Source organism: Salmo salar, chromosome ssa07 (genome assembly GCF_905237065.1).
Source record: "Salmo salar chromosome ssa07, Ssal_v3.1, whole genome shotgun sequence".
Classification (NCBI taxonomy): Eukaryota; Metazoa; Chordata; class Actinopteri; order Salmoniformes; family Salmonidae; genus Salmo; species Salmo salar.
The window spans coordinates 28,193,323-28,215,107 of NC_059448.1; the positions used below are offsets into that span (position 1 = coordinate 28,193,323).

General features: G+C 41.7%; 1 protein-coding gene across 1 annotated transcript; it reads left to right on the forward strand.

The window, feature by feature from the left end:
• The first annotated feature begins 459 nt into the window (after positions 1-459).
• Positions 460-21,336, forward strand: LOC106608948 (AP-1 complex subunit sigma-1A). The gene is made up of 5 exons (XM_014207193.2): positions 460-674; positions 11,134-11,312; positions 14,963-15,071; positions 18,378-18,515; positions 19,032-21,336. Exons 1-5 carry the CDS (start codon positions 672-674, stop codon positions 19,077-19,079), a joined length of 477 nt encoding a protein of 158 aa, XP_014062668.1. The 5' UTR covers positions 460-671; the 3' UTR covers positions 19,080-21,336.
• The last annotated feature ends 449 nt before the right edge of the window (positions 21,337-21,785 follow it).

The following is a 21,785-nucleotide window of genomic DNA, read 5'->3' on the forward strand; positions in this document are numbered from 1 at the left end:
TGTGGTTGCAGTCACTTTAGGCAACAGAGTAGGCCTAAATGTAATATTTCAAGCAATTATGTGTAGAGCATATGATAAAACTGGCATGCTAAATTGTGCAGAAATCTATAAAAATCTCTATCTTGCTGACTGAACGCACACTTTTTGGCCATCACCCCGTAAGAACTCAGTTTCCATGGAAACCACATCGGCCGTCTTGTCATGGCAACAACATCCGAAAATACTGTACTGGTGCGAGAGACACATGCCCCCCATCCTCCAAGAATCTTAGAGCACCACAAATCAGATTTCTAATTTAATATAATCAACTCCTAAACTCAAACGAAACAGCGTTGTGTCTACATACATGTTTAGTTTTAGTTATGAAATTGTTTGAAATAGACGTAGTAGATCTAACGAGTTCGCCTCGGTTGGCTTTGTTACGAAACTGACTTTACCGGTTGCCTCAAAATGCGCAATGCGCATGTTCACTGAGGAGGGGAACAGCTGACGTCTGTCACCGGAATCGCTCCTACTAGCTAGCTAGTTGGTTGAATGGGTTGCTCGCTCGAGCCGTAGTATTCTGAAACAGACATGGAATGTTGACGTTTGCTGTGTTTAAAACGAAAAGGAAAATCAAGTAATTCATATACGAAGATCCAAGTTAATATTTGCGTTGTGAACCTGATAAAATGGTAAGTAATTTCGCCATAAAAAGAGATGAATAGCTAAAACCCAGCCGTCTAGCTCATTACCTTAGCTGCAAGCAAGGTGTATGGTTTCAGGAAGCAGAGTGAAGCAAGCTGGTTGGCCACCTGTGTTTGCTAGCAAGGTAAAGTGGCTAACGCTAACACAGCTACAGGTACAGTAGCCAACTTGTTTGCTAGTGGACAGGCCGCACATTAGAGTTTTGCCTAGTCTAAATTCTAACTTCGCTAGCAAGATGTATGTTGAGCTCACTAGCTAACAAGTTATCTTCGAAGGTAACCTTACATAACTAAGCCTTTTGACATTTGCTTAGCTAGCCAGATGTCGTGATTAGCCAAATAGCTGGCATGCTAGCTGGTTTGTTTGCTTACAACGAAATGTACATTTGAACTAGGTAGTTTGACATGTTCCTCGGGTTACTGTCATTGTTACTGTGTACATAGTTGGCGTTAACAGCTGTAAAGTTGGCTGTTGACTGCCTACACGTTGCAGATAACTCTGACCCTCAACACTGACCCTGCACTAACTACATTGATACAATCAATGATCGATGTGTATTGATAAAATGGTGTTAAACTATTCAGACACCCCTTTCTCTTTTGCTGATCTGGTTGTCAGTCAGTTAGTTAGGCTGCCTCTTGTATTGCTGCCTGTTTACTGCACCTTTACTGTGGACAAAATGATAAACTGTTGACTATTAGACAAATGCCACCTTTGTCAACTTGAAGGGAGTCCAATCAAAACGCATATTTTGACCAATGGGTAAAATAATATTTTAAGTGTGTGGATAATCCTTCAAGAAAACCAATGGTCCAAACCTCATGTCTCTATCACAATCTGTTAAAAAGCTATTGATTGGAGTTTTTGCTGTCCTACAAGGGTCGGAATTAGGGTGACTAAATCAATGGAGGCCAGAGAAAAAAAAGTGTTCAAATATCAGGAAAATTGCATCGAGTCAGCTGGGCTGGATTCTGGTCATGAATTAAGGCTACTGGTTACCCGACAGGCTAACTTTACCATTGAACTCATCTTTCTTCTCGAATCGGCAGAGTTAAGATGGATATCGATTTTGATACCACATGCAGTTTTTTCATATTTTACCATATGATTTTCATTTTAATACGAAATTCCTCTTTTTCAAGATTTCTCAGAAAAACAAGCGTATCTCTTGTGAAATGTCAACGGCGCACTGAGTGTATACCAAGCTTTTTATTTTCTTAGCCTATTACGTTTAATTCAGTTTGTCATGCGAATGTTTTTTATTTTATTTATTTTTTTGACCCACGGTAACAACTTGGAAGACCACAAAATGTAAAATCCTCAGAAGTTGTTACAAGAAACCTGACCGCTATGTCAACAGAGCTCGGTGCTAATTATCAGATGTATTAAGTTACGAAATCCAACTTTCTGCATATAGTGTTAATGATATGTTAGAGAAAGACCCCACTGAACAATTCACAACATGAATCCTCATATTTGTCTTGGTAAAATGTATTCTAGAACATAAGGATCTGAAATGTCATCACCAAATCACTTTTCACTATGGACAATGTGTGGACAACCTGCAACTTGGTAAATACTACCTACACTCCCTTCCTTCACCAGTACTCTCCAATATAGGGAATTGCTGTCCTCACCAATGTCCTACTACAAAACATCAAACCCCTTCCATGTCTTCTCCTTCTCTCTGTCAGATTAACACTAGAGAGAAAGCACTGAGTGGGTTTGACTGTAAGTAAAGTGGAACTAGCAAAGCAGTTGACTGTGAATTGATTGGCGTCAGTAGAGTTTGTCCAGTTCTGTGTTTTTAACCTAAAATCATGTGTAGCTCAGCTTTGCATCTATGTTTCGTGGTCACCAACTAAATAGCTAACAAGCCAGAGTGACGATCTGTTTGTACTATCATGTCAACTCCTTGTTTGGCATAACAATGAGTGACAAGGAGTTGGCATGATTACGCAAACAGACTCCCACTTGCTGTCATTCATATTTGATTACCGGTACTATACTAATATTTGTGGTTGGCTGGCCATTGCTTCTTGAAGAGGGATGGTTTGTACCAATATTTGTGTTTTAGACATACTGTACATAGTCCTGTATACTGTGTTAGCTAAGTTGAATAGTGTTAGCCTGGTCTCAGATCTGTTTGTGCGGTGTGACAATGACCATAGGAGTTGGCAAGACAGCACAAACAGATCTTGGCCCAGGCTAGAATACGGTGGGTCCTTTGACCATAGGAGTTGGCAAGACTGCACAAACGGATCTGGGCACAGGCTAGAATATGGTTGGTCCTTTGACTGCTTTATAACTAAGTAGGACTGCTGCTGCTAAATCACATCACATTGTAGGATCTGACACAGATGAGCTTAAGCATAATCTCCCAAAAGGAAGCTAGTCTATTCTTATGCACATCATGGCCTTCTTTACTTCACACTCCCTTGTCACATGTCCCCCTCTCCTCTCTTCTCTCAATTCCAATTCAAAGGGGCTTTATTGGCATGGGAAACACATGTTTACATTGCCAAATCAAGTGAAATGGATAATAAACAATAAAAAATGTACAGTAAACATTACACTTCCAAAAGTTCCAAAAGAATAAAGACATTTAAAATGTCATTATGTGTATATATACAGTGTTGTAATGATGTGCAAATAAACATAAATATAAGTTGTATTTACAGTGGTGTTTGTTCTTCACTGGTTGCCCTTTTCTTGTGGCAACAGGTCACAAATCTTGCTGCTGTGATTGCACACTATAGTATTTAACCCAATAGATATGTGACTTTATCAAAATTTGATCTGAGGGAATCGGGGAATATGTGTCTCTAATATGGTCATACATTTGACAGGAAGTTAGGAAGTGCAGCTCAGTTTCCACCTCATTTTGTGTTCAGTGTGCTCTCCTGGCTCTTGAGAGCCAGGAGAGCTATGCTCACTGATTCTGTACATAGTCAAAGATGTCCTTCATTTTGTATCGGTCACAGTTAGGGTTGCATAGGGTCGGAAACTTTACGGTAAATTTCAGGTAATTTTCCATGGGAAGTTAAGCCCGGATATTTGGGGAATTTTGCTTAAATTCATCAAAAAAGTTAGCTTATAACAGTGAACCTTTTTTTTGTGGGATAACCAAGGCATTTCTAGGTCTTTTGGCATATTTTGGTTAAACTATCCCCAATTGAATGGAATTGCAACCATCTGCATGCACAGTGCATTCTTCCATCACATGTACAGCTGATTCTCAAGATCTTGCACACTAATGAGATGCTATTGAGCCCACGCTACTACACTGTCTGAGCTAAGGACTACATGCTTTCTGGTAAGTTCTGATTACAATACTGGGTAGGGTGAATATATTTTATATGACTTACATGATTTTTTTGTTAACTAGTAAATGGTAGTCTACAGCAAAGTGTGTTTAAATCACTTCTAACGTGTTAACAATTTCTGCTAGTTATTTTTTGCTACCATGTGGGGTTTAGCTTGCTTGAGCCTGCTAATTGTGGCGTGTTAATTCACCTGTTTCCATACATGTTTCATTTTAAAACATTTATTTTGCAAAGAAGTTGTTTAATCTAACTGCTTAACTATTTATCTGTACATGGAATGTTATTTTTATTTTTTTTACTCATTTTTTTTCTAATCCTTTTCAGGTAAATTCCACAGGCACTAGCTGATGTGTAGAGACATTTCACTGCACCTAATGTAGACGGAAAAGCTGTGTACATTTGCAAATACTGTGCCAAATCATATGTGAAGAGTGCAGCAAAGATGCAGAATCATCTGGCCAAGTGCATAAAGTTCCCTCAGCGCTCACAACAAGCAACCTCTGACAAAAGTCCTTCTGCTAATTTTCCCCTCGAATAGAAGTAATCTGACACCTTATCAATAGCAACAGCTCATGGTCTTCCTGGAATCAGAAGTTTTTTTCACTCAATGAAGGAATGTAGTCAGAGAAATGCGGATGAATGTCTTGCTTGAGCTGTGTATGCAACTGGTTCACCGCTGATGCTCACAGGCAATGTGTATTGGAAGAGATTTCTGAATGTTCTTCCCCCAGCATACACCCCTCCCAACCAGACATGCTTTATCTACTAATTTGCTGGATGCAGAGTTCAACAGAGTTCAAGTGAAGGTCAAGCAAATCATAGAGAAAGCAGACTGTATTGCAATCATCTCTGATGGGTGGTCGAATGTTCGTGGGCAAGGAATAATTAACTACATCATCTCCACCCCTCAACTGGTATTCTACAAGAGCACAGACACGGGACAGCAGACACACTGGTCTCTACATTGCAGATGAGCTGAAGGCAGTCATCAATGACCTTGGACCACAGAAGGTATTTGCACTGGTGACAGACGATGCTGTGAACATGAAGGCTGCTTGGTCTAAAGTGGACGAGTCCTACCCTCACATCACACCCATTGGCTGTGCTGCTCATACATTGAATCTGCTCCTCTTCAAGGACATCATGGCATTGAAAACAATCGATACACTCCACAAGAGAGCCAAGGAAATGGTTAGGTATGTGAAGGGTCATCAAGTTATAGCAGCAATCTACCTCACCAAGCAAAGTGAAAAGAATAAGAGCACCACATTGAAGCTGCCCAGCAACACCCGTCAGGGTGGTGTTGTCATCATGTTTGACAGTCTCCTGGAGGGGAAGGAGTCTCCCAGAAATGGCCATATCACAGTCTGTCGATATGGGCAGGCCCATCAAGGGGATCCTACTGGATGATTTATTTCGGGAGACTGCTATACAGCCTGAAACTCCTGAAACCTATAGCAGTAGTCATTACGCGGAATGAGGGAGACAATGCCATCCTGTCTGATGTTCAGACTCTGCTTGCAGATGTAAGAGAAGAAATCCGTACTGCCCTGCCCACTTCACTGTCGCTCCAAGCAGAGGAAACTGCAGTTCTGAAATACATCAAAAAGCGTGAAGACTTCTGCCTGAAGCCCATACACACCGCAGCTTACATGTTGGACCCCAAGTATGCTGGTAAGAGCATCCTGTCTGGTGCAGAGATCAACAAGGCCTATGGTGTCATCACTATCGTATCTCGCCACCTTGGCCTGGATGAAGGCAAGGTTCTTGGCAGTCTGGCGAAGTACACTTCCAAGCAAGGGCTTTGGGATGGAGATGCAATATGGCAGTCGTGCCAACATATCTCATCAGCCACCTGGTAGAAGGAACTTTGTGGATCTGAGGCTCTTTCCCCTGTTGCCTCCATCATCCTCCAAATCCCACCAACATCAGCCGCCTCAGAGCGCAACTGGTCCTTGTTTGGGAACACACACACCAAAGCACGTAACAGACTGACCAACACAAGGGTTGAAAAATTAGGCAAATAGGCAAATATGAGGCTTTTTGAGCCTGACAACGAGCCATCCTCAAGAAGGTTGGAAAGTGACAGTGAAGATGAGGCTTCAGAGTCGAATGTTCAAGAGGTGGACATTGAGGAGGTCCAGGGAGAAGACAAGGGAAGCCTGAGAGGAAGAAAGTCTAGAAACTAAAGCTTTGGTTATCATTGTACAGATGTATGTTTAAAACGTTTTTGGGAGATGCGGTGGATCATTGGGGATCATCAATATTCCCTTTTGTTCCATGAGATCATCCCATGTGAAGAGTCAACTCATTTAATTAAAGTTCAATTTGTAACTAAATAGTTTTTTACATTTCTTTTGGAAGGATTTAATCATTTGCAATTATGTCTACTTATGATAAGGTAAAAGGTTTGTTTCTGTCTCCATATGATATAGTAAATATATCCAATGCAAAAAACATCTACATTTAAATGGTATTAAAAGTAATTTGCATGTTTTCCTGTTAATTCCCATGGAAAGTTTCCACCTCTGAATATTCCCCAAAATGTGAAACCCTAGTCACAGTGGTCAGGTATTCTGCCACTGTGTACTCTCTGTTTAGGGCCAAATAGCGTTCTAGTTTGGTCTTTTTTTTTTTTTTGTAAATTCTTTCCAATGTGTCAAGGAATTATAATTTAGTTTTCTCATGATTTGGCTGGGTCTAATTGTGTTGCTGTCCTGGGGCTCTATTTGTGTTTGTGAAGAGCTCCAGGACCAGCTTGCTTAGGGGGCTCTTCTCCAGGTTAATTTCTCTGTAGGTGAAGGCTTTGTTATGGAATGTTTGGGAATCACTTCCTTTTAGGTGGTTGTAAAATTGGACGTATCTTTTCTGGATTTTGATAATTAGCGGGTATCGGCCTAATATTTTTGCAGAATTCTGCATGCAGAGTCTCAATTTGTTGATTGTCCAATTTGTGAATTCTTGGTTGGTGAGCGGACCTCAACCATAAAGGGCAAAGGGTTCAATAACTGATTCAAGTATTTTTACCCAGATCCTAATTGGTATGTTGAATTTTATGTTCCGTTTGATGGCATAGAAGGCCCTTCTTGCCTTGTCTCTCAGATAGTTCACAGCTTTGTGGAAGTTACCTGTGGCGCTGATGTTTAGGCCAAGGTATGTATCGTTTTTTGGTGTGCTCTAGGGCAACGATGTCAAGATGGAATTTGTATTCGTTTTTTGGAACACAGTTATTTTTGTCTTACTGAGATTTACTGTCAGAGCCCAGGTCTGACAGAATCTGTGCGGAAGATCTAGGTGTTTCTGTAGGCCATCCTTGGTTGGGGACAGAAGAACCAGATCATCAGTAGACATTTGACTTCAGATTCTAGTAGGGTGAGACCAGGTGCTGTCTCACCCCGTCCCTGTGGAAAGGTTTTTGACAATTTTAACTGCACACTTGTTGTTTGTACATGGATTTTATAATTTCATATGTTTTTTTCCCCCCAACACCACTTTCCATCAATTTGTATAGCAGGCTCTCATGCCAAATTGGATAGAAAGCTTTTTTGAAATCAACAAAGCATGAGAAGACTTTGCCTTTGTTTTGGTTTGTTTGTCAATTAGGGTGTGCAGGGTGACTGGTCTGTTGTATGGTAAATTGGTAAAAAGCCAATTTTGATATTTTCTCAGTACATTGTTTTCGCTGAGGAAATGTAGAAGTCTGCTGATAATGATAATGCAGAGGATTTTCCCAAGGTTGCTGTTGACGCATATCCCACGTTAGATATTGGGGTCAAATTGGTCTCCACTTTTGTGGATTGGGGTGATCAGTCCTTGGTTTGAAATATTGGGGAATATGCCAGAGCTGAGGATGATGTTAGAGTTTAAGTTTACCCAATTGGAATTTGTGGTCTGTATATTTTATCATTTAATATACCATCAACCCCCAGCAGGCCTTTTTGGGTTGGAGGGTTTGTATTTTGTCCTGAAGTTCCTTCAATGTAATTGGAGAATATAGTGTGTTCTGGTAGTCATTAATAGTTGATTCTAGGGTTTGATCATGTATGTTATAGAGCCAAAAGGATTGTACAAGTGGTTTATCCATACATCTCCGTTTTGGATAGATAACTCTTAGTGTTTGTTTTAGAGTTTTCCAATTTACCAGAAGTGGTTAGATTCTATGGATTCTTCTTTCTTTTTCCGTAGTGTATTTCTGTGTTGTTTAGTGATTCACCATAGTGAAGACGTAGGCTCAGGTATTCCGGGTCTCTGTTTTTGGTTGGATAGGTTTGTACATTTTTCTTAGGTTTTTGCATTCTTTATCAAACCATTTGTCATTGTTGTTCATTTTCTTAGGTTTTCTGCTTGACATTTTTAGATTTGATAGGGAAGCTGAGAGGTCAAATATACTTTTTAGGTTTTCTGCTGCCTTCACTATTACAGTGAAACATTTTGTCCAGGAAATTGTCTAGAAGGGATTGAATGTGTTGTTGCCTAATAATATTTTGGTAGATTTCCACACTACTTTCCTTCCATCTATAGCATTTCTTAATATTATTCAGTACCTTTGGCTTTCATGCCTCATGATAACCACTTTCAAGCACTCCCTTCTGTAGCCACCCTTTCCTGCTGGGCCCTCAGGTCATTTGTGTCTGAATTTATAATGTGAATGTGCGAACCTAGTCTGTCCTCTGACCACATTGCTGGTCTGTTTTGTGGGTTTGTTCCATCTGGATTGTGTGGACTAACTCTCTGAGCTCCACCATGTCTCTATCCAGCTCTGTGAATGTATCCCTGTCAATTATGGAGGAGCAGTACAGTTGTGGGATCTGTGTGTGTTCAGTCCTGGGGGGGTGACTATCCTCGTCTGCAGGAAATGTTTGAAGAGGTGTGATCAGACTCACTCAGGATGGAGGAGTCGTCACAGAGGGAGAGCTTTTCCTGCTGTGCTCTCTCTTCGATCCTATACAAGTCCAGCTGGAACTGCTTGAGGATGCCCTGGACCATTAATGTCCCAAACTTGTACACATCGACAGAGGTTGTTTTAATTTCCTCAATGTCTAGTTTCCATCCTGGGCCAATACCCTCTCTCTTGACATAGGGGTAGTGTGCCGTGCCAGGGGATGGTCTGTTTGGAAAAGTAAGTTGCTTACCTTCCTCTCTTTGTAGCAGTCAGCAAATAGTGTCTCTGGATTGTCCTTAAGGAGCTTTTTTTTGTACTTGTTCCATGCAGTGTTATTTTTTATATCCATAGGGTACTGTATTGTAATGTCGTCTGCATAGGGATAAGCCACGGGGCTTCAAAGGCCTCTGCATTTCGGTAGGGGTTGCTGTGAAACTCTCCTGCCATTGTTAGGCTCAAGAGTTTCCACACCTCTCACTTCACACTTAAAATGCAAATTGAAGTTGCAGCCAGGTCAGTTCTGTCCTAGCAGCTTGGTAGCCTTATTTATTAAGCTTTGTATAACAAAATTACCGAGAGATTGTCTTTTTTACTTTTTGGCTTCAGAAGTAGGTTCAGACTGAACATTACTCACCCAGTGTTGTATTTTTTTAGGTTGCGCTGTGTTTCTTCTGCAGGTTTTGGTTTGTTGGAAGTTTTTTTTTCTTTCTTGATAGTCCTTGGTAGTAATAGTCCATTCAGGTAATTTTGTCCAAAATCAATGTTTTGGGTATGGAATTTGGATTGAAGGTTTTGATGTTGAGGTTACTATCCTGTATAAACTATAATTGTTTTTCAAAAGGGCTTATCTACATTTATCCAACTCTAATTCTATATTTTTCTGCAGAAGAACCTCAGGGGCCCATGAGCTCACTACCTTCTCTTGCTTTCTGAAGTGTTTTTGAGAACACTCACACTGAATGCAAGTAGAATGATAGTCCTTTCAAAAGGGGACTTTCATAGATGATTTTGTGGGGGGGGGCTGATGTTAGTAGTCCAGGTTACATTAGTGTGTGTGCTACATTCGTGGCCAGGCAGTCTCTAGGAGATTGACGCTCCACCACACCACGTGGTGCCAGGGAGTTTAAAAGCAGAGATAGGAGATTGTGGTCCAGGGAGGGTCTGATAACTAGGACAAGTCCGGTGGGAGATGTAGTCTGTTACTGTACCCTTTCCCCCTTGTCAATATTAACAAGGTTGAAATGTAGATTTAGACACACATGTAGTTTAGTTTATTAATTTGACCATTAAAAAAACCCCAAAAAAACAAGCACACATAAAACTTGAAAAAGCCATACAGGCACATGAATAAAATCATTGAGGAAAGCACACAAAGTCTGGGACTTATTTCCATTGTGGTCCTCTAAGACAAGATGGCTAGACAAGATCGAACACAGTATGGCAGTGAAATAATCAAACAAAAACAGAGAAGAACATCTATCTCATCATTCCAGTTACATCATAGGGGTTATTCATATGGGCACAGAAGACATCAAACTTATTTTTAAAGCTGTCCAGAGAGGATGTTGTTTTTATAGGCAGAGGCAACTCATTAGGCCCTACTAACTTGTGACATGATAGATTGTATAAAAAGTAAGGTCTGTCCGTCCACCCCTCTCTCTCCCACTGACTCTTTCTCTCGCTCATAATCTCTTTATGCATATCTGTTGTTAATTTTTTTGTCTTTGTTCATGGAACAATATCTCTGTCCCCATCAAACTTATAATCCCCCTTTTCCTGTTTTGTGACCCAGTCCAGGTTGCTAATATATGAGACTTGCTGCACCCGCGCGAAAGCTTAAGCTCGTGTGGTGTGTCCAGTATTAGGTCTTACTGCTTACTCTCTGTTAGCCTGTGTCATCCTAATATGTGTAGGCCTACATATCACTACCTCTTTGCCCTGTCTGCTGTCCCACCACCTCCTCTCTAAATGCGTTTCATGTTGCTGTTCAGTCGACAGGGGAAGCTGCGTCTCCAGAAGTCCTCCCTACGTCCCTCTTTATGCATAACTGTCTATTTCAGTCTATTTGTTTTACCCTCTGTGTTCTGTCTGTTGTGCACACTAGTTCATCCTGAAGTTATCTGGTACTAACGTCTCCTTTCTGTATGCTATTGATCCTGTCTCCGACCCTGTCTTTCTCCCCTCCTGTTTCCTTCCCCTGTGAACTGACATTAACTCTCCCTGGTCTCCCTCCTCTAGATGCGTTTCATGTTGCTGTTCAGTCGGCAGGGGAAGCTGCGTCTCCAGAAGTGGTACACGGCCACGGCCGAGAGGGACAAGAAGAAGATGGTGAGGGAGCTCATGCAGGTGGTGCTGGCCCGCAAGCCCAAGATGTGCAGCTTCCTGGAGTGGAGGGACCTCAAGATCGTCTACAAGAGGTACTGGAATACACGCACACACAAGGGATTTTTCTGCCATTGAAATCCTTGGGCGGGCCGCCTAAGTGTTTTTTCATGGTTGTGTGAGACAGCATGTAGCTGCTACATGCTCTGTTCACACACACTTGAAAATGTGCAACAAAGGCTACTGCGTGCTTCACACAAGTGTCTGGAATTGTAGTCACACACACATACTCTCTCTCCCACTCTCTTTCTCTCACTCACACAATAATTGAATTACTTTGTTTTTTTTCAGAAGGAACTTCAATTGTGGCAAGTCGAATAAGATAAAGATGTAGAGTAGACATATAAACGGCAACGTTCACACATGACATTACCAATGTTTACAAGGTTTAGGCCTATACAAGATACATGTAAGTGACAATCAATTTCACGACGAGCCGTGCTATACAAGGTGCGGGTTTACGTGTACAACTGTTTCCATTTAAAAGCCATACTGATGCTGCTACAAAGCCGTTAGTGGCTCTCTTGGTTTTAAGAGGTCCTGAGTCTGTTCCCTAATGGCAGTACTGGCTCTTCAGTGGATGTGTAAGATCCAAAATGATTTATTTGCCCCTTACGTTTGCGCTCTTTGTAAATTTCTCCGGAGAGCCTTTTTGCTTTCTCCATTCAGTCTTACCACAGACCTGCACAACTCAAGGGTATTCAGACTTGCCCATGTGAGGGAGCCAAACCAGGCAACTACACTAAATGTTAAGACACCCCCCCCCCCCGTCTGACTAGGTACCCCCCCTTTCCCTCTACTGGTAATAATTGTGCTCAAAAGTGGTTCCAGGGGGGCATTAAAAGAGACAGACCTGTCTCTCACACACACACACACACACACACACACACACACAATATTACTGTGTGTGTGTCCCGACCTGTCTCCTGGCATTATCACCCACGCTGTCTTTGAGGTGTGTTTGGTATTGTTTCCCCAAAACACAGATTTAACTTTTGACCGTTGCATTCCAACTGATGCACAGTGACTCACCATTTGAACACTCATTCCACCTCCCACATCTCATACAGAAGCCATCCACACACCGCACTCGGTGTAGAAGTTGCCCATAGGATCCTACAGTAAACTACACCAGTGATTCTGTACATGCTTATCATATGCTGCACTTCCACCTGACTTACCTAACTATTTATTTGAAGTTTTTTTTAATATGTGAATCTTTTTTTGGTACTTTTAAAGTAAATGCCTGCAGTCAACTTGTGCAATCCGTTAGGAGATAAAGGAGATCGCGTTCTTCATTTCAGCTGTGCAATATTTCATTATGACGATTACTGGTAGTCCCCAGTCATGTTGTATTTGTTTACAAGCACACAACAACAAGAGAACGGAGCCTTGTGAGTCACTCACTACTGTGCAGCGTGTGCCAGGTGATCTAGTTACAGTATGGAATTCACAACGAAATGTTTGCCAGCTAGATATAATTTATGACTATTAAGTTAACTGTGAAAAATCTGCTAAAGGTTTTGCAGTTGCACATTTGGTTTGCAAACTTAGTAGCTAGGTAGCTACCTATCTAAGTGGTTACCTTCTTCCAAAGTCGAGCTTCGCTTTGTAACAGCAGAGAATCTCTTCCTGGATAAAGATCCTTGCTGTCTAACATTTTGTTTTGTGAGTAGCATTTTTTTTAAGTTACTTTATGATCTGGGATGTCCGTCCTGAAAATGGTTTAGGTCAGAGACTGTATAAAATGTTCGCAATGCGCATGTTAGCATTCTCTATGGGATTTTACATGTACTTGTTAGCATTGCTGACCTTCGTATTACATAGGCGGTGGGGTTAGAAAATAGTGCCCCTGGTGTTCTGTGTCGGTATTACAGAATATCCCGTTTATGCCACAAGGTTTCTATGACAATATGGATACCGCCCAAGCCTAGTGTTAATGTTTTGCTCTAGTGTAATTGTTTCCAACAGGAGTGTGACACTAAAGACTTGGGGTGTGCCGAATCAACAACCTCTGCATCAAGTTGGTTTGTGAGAAGGTTTTAAAGTTCCCAGTTAGCCATTCTTATGTAAACGCAAGCTGAAAAGTACCAGTGGCTTGGCCTTGGCCCCAAGTCAGGGCATGTTCGCAAAAAATGTGGCAAAGCAATTAACTATTTGTCCTGAATGCAAATGATGTTTTAGGGCAAATCCAATACAACACATTACTGAGTACCACTCTACATATTTTCAAGCATAGTGGTGGCTGCATCATGTTATGGGTATGCTTGCAATCATTAAGGCCTGGTGAGTTTTGAGGATAAAAAGAAACGGAATGGATCTAAGCACAGGCAAAATCCTAGTGTTGGTTCAATCTGTTTTCCACCAGACACTGGGAGATGAATGAACCTTTCAGCAGGACAATAACCTTAAACACTAAGCCAAATCTACACTGGCATTGCTTTCCAAGAAAACATTTAATGTTTTCGAATGGCCGAGTTAGTGTTGACTCAAATCTGCTTGGCAAGATTTATTGCAAGACTTGAATAAGCCAAGACTTGAAAATGGTTGTCTAGCAGTGATCAACAATCAATTGGACAGAGCTTAAATAATTTTGAAAAGAATGGTGGGCAAATATTGTACAGTCCAGGTGTGCAAAGCTCTTAGACTTACCCAGAAAGACTCACAGCAGTGAGCGCTGCAAAAAGGTGATTCTAATATGTATTGACTCAGGATTGTGAATACATATGTAAATTAGATATGTATTTTATGTTCAATACATTTGCTAAAATGTCTTAACATGTTTTTAATTTGTCATTACGGGGTATTGAGTGTAGATGGGTAAGGAAAAACAATTGAATCCATTTTGAATTCAGGCTGTAACACAAGAAAATGTGCATTAAGTCCAGGGCTATGAATACTTTCTGAAGGCAATGTAGATGGAAATAGGAAGAACTGAGGTAAATCTGATGGAAACTCAACAGTGCTCTCTGCGGTGTAGTGCAGTACTTGTTTCTGGCCAGGTGAGTGAGCCAAAGAGCTGACTTTGCTAATGCTCTAATACAGTGTTTCCCAACTCTGGTCCTCAAGTACCCTCAACAGCATACATTTTTGGTGTAGCCCCAGACAAAAAACACCTGATTCAACTTGTCAAGGGCTTGATGATTAGTTGACAAGTAGAATCAGGTGTGCTTGTCCAGGGCCACAGTTGGAAAACAACACATACAACCTTACACATGGTATAGTGCATAGGTCTATACACTGCATAGACTGTCATCATTAACAGCAGCATAACAAGCTTATCTTTCAGTAGTTATTAGTTGTCTAAGGGCGCGTTCAGCAGGACGCAACGGTTTGGAACGTTCAGATAGAAATATGCTTTGTAGAAGACGCATGCCCCCTATTCGTGGCATTCTATCTACGTTTGGCTGTAGAACATGGCCCTGGGTTACTGACTGGCAGGAGCTCCATGGATTCCCCCTTTTAGTTTTGAGCTGAACCTCAATGAAGAAGGTGTGGGTGTGTTGAACCTCAATAACCCAAAGACAGTGTGGGGGTTTTCTGGGTTCCTTCCTTCCATTCCGCCTCTGCATGCTGTTTGCACTAATAAGGTGTGTGTGTGTGTGTGTGTGTGTGTGTGTGTGTGTGTGTGTGTGTGTGTGTGTGTGTGTGTGTGTGTGTGTGTGTGTGTGTGTACGCTCTATAGGTATGCCAGTCTGTATTTTTGCTGTGCGGTGGAGGAGCAGGACAACGAACTCATCACTCTAGAGGTCATCCACCGCTTCGTAGAGCTGCTGGATAAGTACTTCGGCAGCGTGAGTCTCTCGCGCTCTCTCTCATTCCGACTTCTTCAGCCAACTCTTTCATTATCCCTTCTTTAGCCAACTGCATTCTCTCTCTCCAACTGCTTATTTCTCACCTCCACTCTTAACTCGTTGGCTTATCATTATATTTTCCATTTCATCCTCCCTGCCTCTCTTCCATTTCATCCTCCCTGCCTCTCTTCTATTTTACTACCGGACAATCAAAGGATTTTCATGTAAGTCGATGACTCGCATCATGTGCTGTTTATTCTCACTCACTGTCCCTCTATTGATCTATTGAACTCTCCATACTCTTCTCTCCCTCCCCCAGTATTTTCCACTAGCGCTGTCTGCCGGCTATGTAGACAATTTTTAGACACATTTTTAGAAAAAGTCTGTAGAGCCCTCTCCCATTAGAATGAACGACATGCATCTTCTAGCCATCTATTGACTGGACAGGCTCCTGTCAGTCACAAAGTGAGCAATGACAGGGAAATACTGCTGGTTTGACAGTCTGCTGTCTGTCCTGCATCTCGGTAATTGTGTGTTGTGTGCGCTGTGGTTGCAGTCAAATGTATTTTCACGTCCCATAATAATGTAACGATGACTCAAAATCCACTTAGCCTATTTTCTTCTGGCACATACATTTTTGTTGCGTGCAGGGCCCGACATTAACCAATCAAGTCAATCACATGTATTTATAAAGCCATTTTTACATCAGCAGATGCCACAAAGTACTTATACAGATACCCAGCCTAAAACCCCAAAGAGAAAGCAATGCAGATGTAAAAGCACGGTGGCTAGGAAAAACTCCCTAGAAAGGCAGGAACCTAGGAAGAAACCTAGAGGAGCCAGGCTCTGAAGGGTGGCCAGTCCTCTTCACGCTGTGCCGGGTGGAGATTATAAGAGTACATGGCCATTAAGGACAGATCATTCTTCTTGATGTTCAAACGTTCATTTTAATGAACAAAAATATAAACGCAACATGTAAAGTGTTGGTCTCATTTGTCATGAGCTGAAATAAAAGATCCCAGAAATGTTCCATACGCACAAAAAGCTTATTTCTCTAATTTTGTTCGCAAATTTGTTTATCCCTTTTAGTGAATATTTCTCTAGGTGTGGCATATCAATAAGCTGATTTAAACAGGATGATCATTACACAGGTGCACATTGTGCTTGGGACAATAAAATGCCACTCAAATGTGCAGTTCTGTCCCACAACACAATGCCACAGATGTCTCAAGTTGAGGGTGCGTGCAGTTGACATGCTGTCTGCAGGAATGTCCACCAAAGCTGTTGCCAGATAATTGAATGTTCATTTCTCTACCGTAAGCCACCTCCAACGTTGTTTTAGAGACATCCAACCGGCCTTACAACCGCAGACCACGTGTAACCACACCAGCCCAGGACCTCCACATCTGGCTTCTTCACCTGCGGGATTGTCTGAAACCAGCCACCTGGAAAACAGAGTATTTCTGTCTGTAATAAATCACTTTTGTGGGGAAAAACTCATTGATTGGCTGGGCCTGGCTCCCCAGTGGGGGGGGCCTATGCCCCTCCCAGGCGCACCCATGGCTGGGCTCCTGCCCAATCATGTGGAATCCATAGATTAGGGCCTAATTTATTTATTTCAATTGACTGATTTCCTTATATGAACTGTGACTCAGTAAAATTGTTGAAATTGTTGCATTTTATATTTTTGTTCAGTAGGGATAACCAGCAGGGTCAAATAATAATCACAGTGGTTGGTGCAACAGGTCAGCACCTCAGGAGTAAATATCAGTTGGCTTTTCATAGCCGAGTGTTCATAGGTCGAGACAGCAGGTGCAGTAGAGGGGGGGAGAGAGAGGGTTGAAACAGCAGGTCCGGGATAAGGTAGCGCGTCCTGTGAACAGGTCAGGGTTCCATAGCAGCAGGGGAGAACAGCAGCAAATGTATCAGCAGCACGACCAGGTGGACTGGGGACAGCCAGGAGACATCAGGTCAGGTAGTCCTGAGGCATGGTCCTAGGGCTCAGGTCCTCCGAGAGGGTGAGAGAGGGAGAATTAGAGGGAGCATACTTAAGATCACACAGTACACCAGATAAGACAGGAGAATTACACCAGATAAGACAGACTGGCCCTAGAGCCCCGCACATAGACTATTAGAGCATAGATACTGGAGACTGATGTTGGGGACACTGTGGCCCCGTTCGACGATACCCCCGGACTGGATTTAACCCCACCCACTTTGCCAAAGCATAGCCCCCACACCACCAGAGGGATACCAACTTACTACCCTGAGACAAGGCGGTGTATATCCCACTAAGATCTCCCCCACCACATGAGCCCGAGGGGGCACAAAACCGGACTGGAAGATCACGTCAGTGACTCGACCCACTCAAGTCAAGTATAACTATCCAGCTCCACTCCACATTTCATTCTAAATGCCTACTTTTTGCAAAATATATTTATTTTTACCAAAAAAATACATTCTTTGCAGGACAAGGATTGTCCTGAATGTCTGAATTTTTTACACCTTGCTTTTCTGGTTGGCTGGCAATTTTCACCATCCAATTATTTCAGATCTACAGGAGTGCAAGTTTCACCAATGCACAGACCGTGGCGATACGTTGGCACATGAGAATTATTAGACTATGGAATATATTAGTCAATTATTGCATTTTATCCGTGCTGGCTTTCGAAAGACTACATAAAACAAAAATACCTGTCATACCTGTATTGCAGATAGCTGAGAAAATGCCTCTTAAAAGGAAGCTTAATGTCTGTGAATGTCAGCTCTTACAGGGTTCTTTAAAGTGCACTCAAAATGTTGGTTTCCTATGTTTTATATCATATTATACAACAGCTGATGAAACTAACACTGTAAAAGTGTGAATAAAATTAGATCAGTGTTATTACCTGATTGTATTTTCAACCAGCATCAATCTACCGCTAGAATGTACCAGAGGCCGCCAAAATAGGGCTTGTGCGGCAAAAATGTCTTAACCCGGGAGAACCCTGGCCCAGGTGAACTTGGCTGGCTCCTTTTTCTATTTGGCTGGCTCCTCCATGTACTTGTGGAAAACACTGCTCTCCTCTCGCCCAAGCTTCTCTCCTTGTATATCCTCAACTATAAATGTGCTTATACTCTTCTATCGTGTAATTGGTGTAGGTTTCCTGTATATACTGTACGTAGACTGTGTCAATTCCTCTGTCTATTTTGTCTATTGCTGTTGGCACCATTTCACCAAGTCAAATTCCTGATATATGTAATTGGCGAATAAAGGTGATTCTGATTGCTCCGTGTGTGTGTGTGTGTGTGTGCATGTCCTGGCAGGTATGTGAGCTGGATATCATCTTTAACTTTGAGAAGGCCTACTTTATACTGGATGAGTTTCTGATGGGAGGGGAGATCCAAGACACGTCCAAGAAGAGTGTACTCAAGGCCATCGAACAGGCCGACCTACTACAGGAGGTAGGATTCAGATTGAAAAAACGTTAATGTCCTCAGTGAGGCAATTCATCTAGCAGCAAACACAATACATACAGACAAAATCACATTTAAAAATGGATGGCAAAGGATATATACTGAGTAAGTTGTTTTAAAATAAAATGTATGTCAAAATTAGGCTACATGTACATGAATAGGAGTGATCTCTCTAATTAAAAAGGAAAAACTCCAGCACATGGTATTCTTGATACTTTCAATAATTTGATGGATCTATTTACTACCAACGTTTCGGTGTGGCGACCTCCATCGGGTATCTACCTCACTATGGGCCCTATTCAGGCTTGAGATAAATGTATTTAACACGGACTTAAGTAAAAACATTTTTTAACTTAAGTCCATATTTTATTGACTTAAGTCTATGTTGAGTCTGTTATATAAAAGTCTGAATCGGGCCTTATGACTACCTAACCTCACTATTAATGTAGTTTTACTTGTCACCTTGTATTCTGAGCCATCTGTTCCCCGTCTCCCCCCTTACAGGAGGACGAGTCTCCGAGAAGTGTTCTAGAGGAGATGGGCCTGGCGTAGTGACAGCAGGGTACTCTGATCGCAGCACTTTTTAATCAGGCAACAGACAGGCGAAGAGACGGAGGACTTTGGGTTCCATGTGCAACAGGGTGGAGGAAATGGGGTTTGATGTGGAGGGGGTTTGGGGGAGGCTGGGAGGGGTTAAGGGCTGGGGTGGAAGCTGTTATCTAAGGTGTGTCTCAAGTGGCACCCTATTCCCTACATAGTACTCTAGGGCTCTGGCCAAAAGAAGTGCACCTTTTTTAAGTAAAAATAAGGTGTCAATTGAAATTCACACGTTGACGTTCGGGTACTGAATTCCAGACATTGCTGACATTGTTATCATGATGATGATCCACGCCCTATTTATATTAGCTCTGTGAAAATGGTGCCCCTTTTGGCCGAAAGATTTAGCTACTACTACTGTTGTATGACCCAGACTTGGGTTCAAATACTATCTGAAATTGTTCAAGTACTTCTAGCGTTTTGCTTTAGCCTGCACGGAGGCCACTCTATTGGTTCCGTTCTGCCAGGGCGCTCAATCAAGCTCAGTTTGAAGTATTTGAAATAGTATTTGATCCCCGGTCTGATTTGACCTGGGAACTTTCCCTCGAGAGGCAGTTCAGAATGAGTCTTTTTTTAATTTATTTTTTTAAGCAGGTGATGAAATCAAAACGTTTTCCCCAACAGATTACGTTTTATCAGATTAGGCTGTGTCCCAAATTGCGCCCTATTCCCTATATAGTGCACTACTTTTGACCAGGGCCCATATTGCGTAAACTTTCACCAGAGCCGTATTTAGGGAATAGGGTGCAATTTGAAGGGGACAGGGATTTGCTTTTAAATTAATGGTCGTCCAACATTTTGTATATGTACCATACGTTATGAGAATAATATAATACGTTTGCTGTTTTTAAGGGACCACATTGATTGTCTGCATTGGTGAGTTCTGTTGAACCGTAGTAGGATATGTTGTACGGGTACAAACGAAGAACACATTCTTGCCCTTTCCCATTTATGTCAATCTGAAGAATGACTCTTCCCAAATTCCGGTTCCATCCAGAATTCCATAGAATTTAGAATTCTATTTCTGCATTCCATTCCGCATCTGTTTTTCTCTCTCTCTCTCTCTATTTCCTCCATCTCTCAACCCCCTCGCTTTCTCTCGCGTATCGAGCAAGTAACCCATGGGGAAGTTTGATGTGATCTTTTAGCCTGTGTGTGGCTGTGCTAGCATGAATGTGTTTATGTGGAAAGGGCTCAATGTCATAGTATGCAATGTAGTGATGATGGTGATGATGATGATTCAGATGACACTAACCCAGGGCACAAAAATATAGGCAGAGAGGGAGAGTGTTGTTTTTGAACAGCAACGTACAACAAAAGGTAAACAAACTACTTTGACGTACACGTGACGTTTTAGAGAAATAATGGACATAGCTACCATTCCTATAACATCACACACATTAAATGTAGTACATTTTACACCGATAAAATACCCACTTTCCAAAGAGTAATAATGTTTGTCTGCAACGAGGGAATAGACCAATAGGAATAAAGTGCAACTAGGAGAGAGTTTGGCTTCAGACTGTAGACATGTATTCTTATTACCTAACTTGAGCTTTTTGATTTAAATAAGATAGGTTCCAACATTTATACTAGTGTACTACTTGCTAGTGTGCATTCCCAATACATTGCTTCACTCCAATTAGTATCAATACATAGGCTACATTCCAATATCCACACTAGCATACCACTTAGCTGGTGTTCCAAATGGCACCCTATTTAGTGCAGTTCTTTTGACCAGAGGCCCTAAATATGGAACAGGGTGTCGTTTGGGATGAAGCCTTTGGATGCATGCCCAATATATTGCTCCATTCAAAGTGGTATACTAGTATGGTCAATGGGACAGAACTATTGCTTCGTTATTAGTAGTGCGCTAGTGTGGATTATTGGAGCTGCGCCGAATAAGAAATTAGGAGATATTTTGATTCACGTTTTTTCAGGGACTCCAAAAGGGGTGTGTGTGTGTGTAGGGTTTTATTCATTTGGGATCCAGCATGAGGGGTCGGCGGCATGTGATAAATGACTATTGAACTACGGTCCAGTCATGGCACCCGCTTCCTTTTGTAGTGTACAATCTTGGCTTTGACCAGGGTTCTGGTCAAAAGTAGTGCACCATAAAGAGAAAAGGGTACCATTTGGGACGCAGACATATTATCAAAGGGAATAGTGTGAATGTAATTTTATAATGAAAATAAAATGCTTTTGGAAAGGACTTGTGTACTTGTGCCTTCTGGTTTGCTTATTGTCGTTTTTACCTTGGTTGAATGCACTGACAGTAACTTGGTCTGCATAAGAGCGTCTAGCCGCTCTTGAAAATGTAAATGTAGCTAGTTATTGTTTAAAAATGTATGTTTGTTGTGTTAACTATGAATGCCCATGCATGTTTTAACCTGTGGATTTCCATAGTAGGAAATGTCAGTCTATAGACAAAAGTTTGGACACACCAACTCATACCAGGGTTTGTCTTTATCTTTGCTATTTTCTACATTGTAGAATAATATTGAAGACATCTAAACTATGAAATAACACCTATGGAATCATGTAGTAACCAAAAAAGTGTTAAACAAATATAATTTATATTTGAGATTCTTCAAAGTCCATATTAGAGGCTGGTAACTCTAATGAACTTGTCCTCTGCAGCAGAGGTAACTCTGGGTCTTC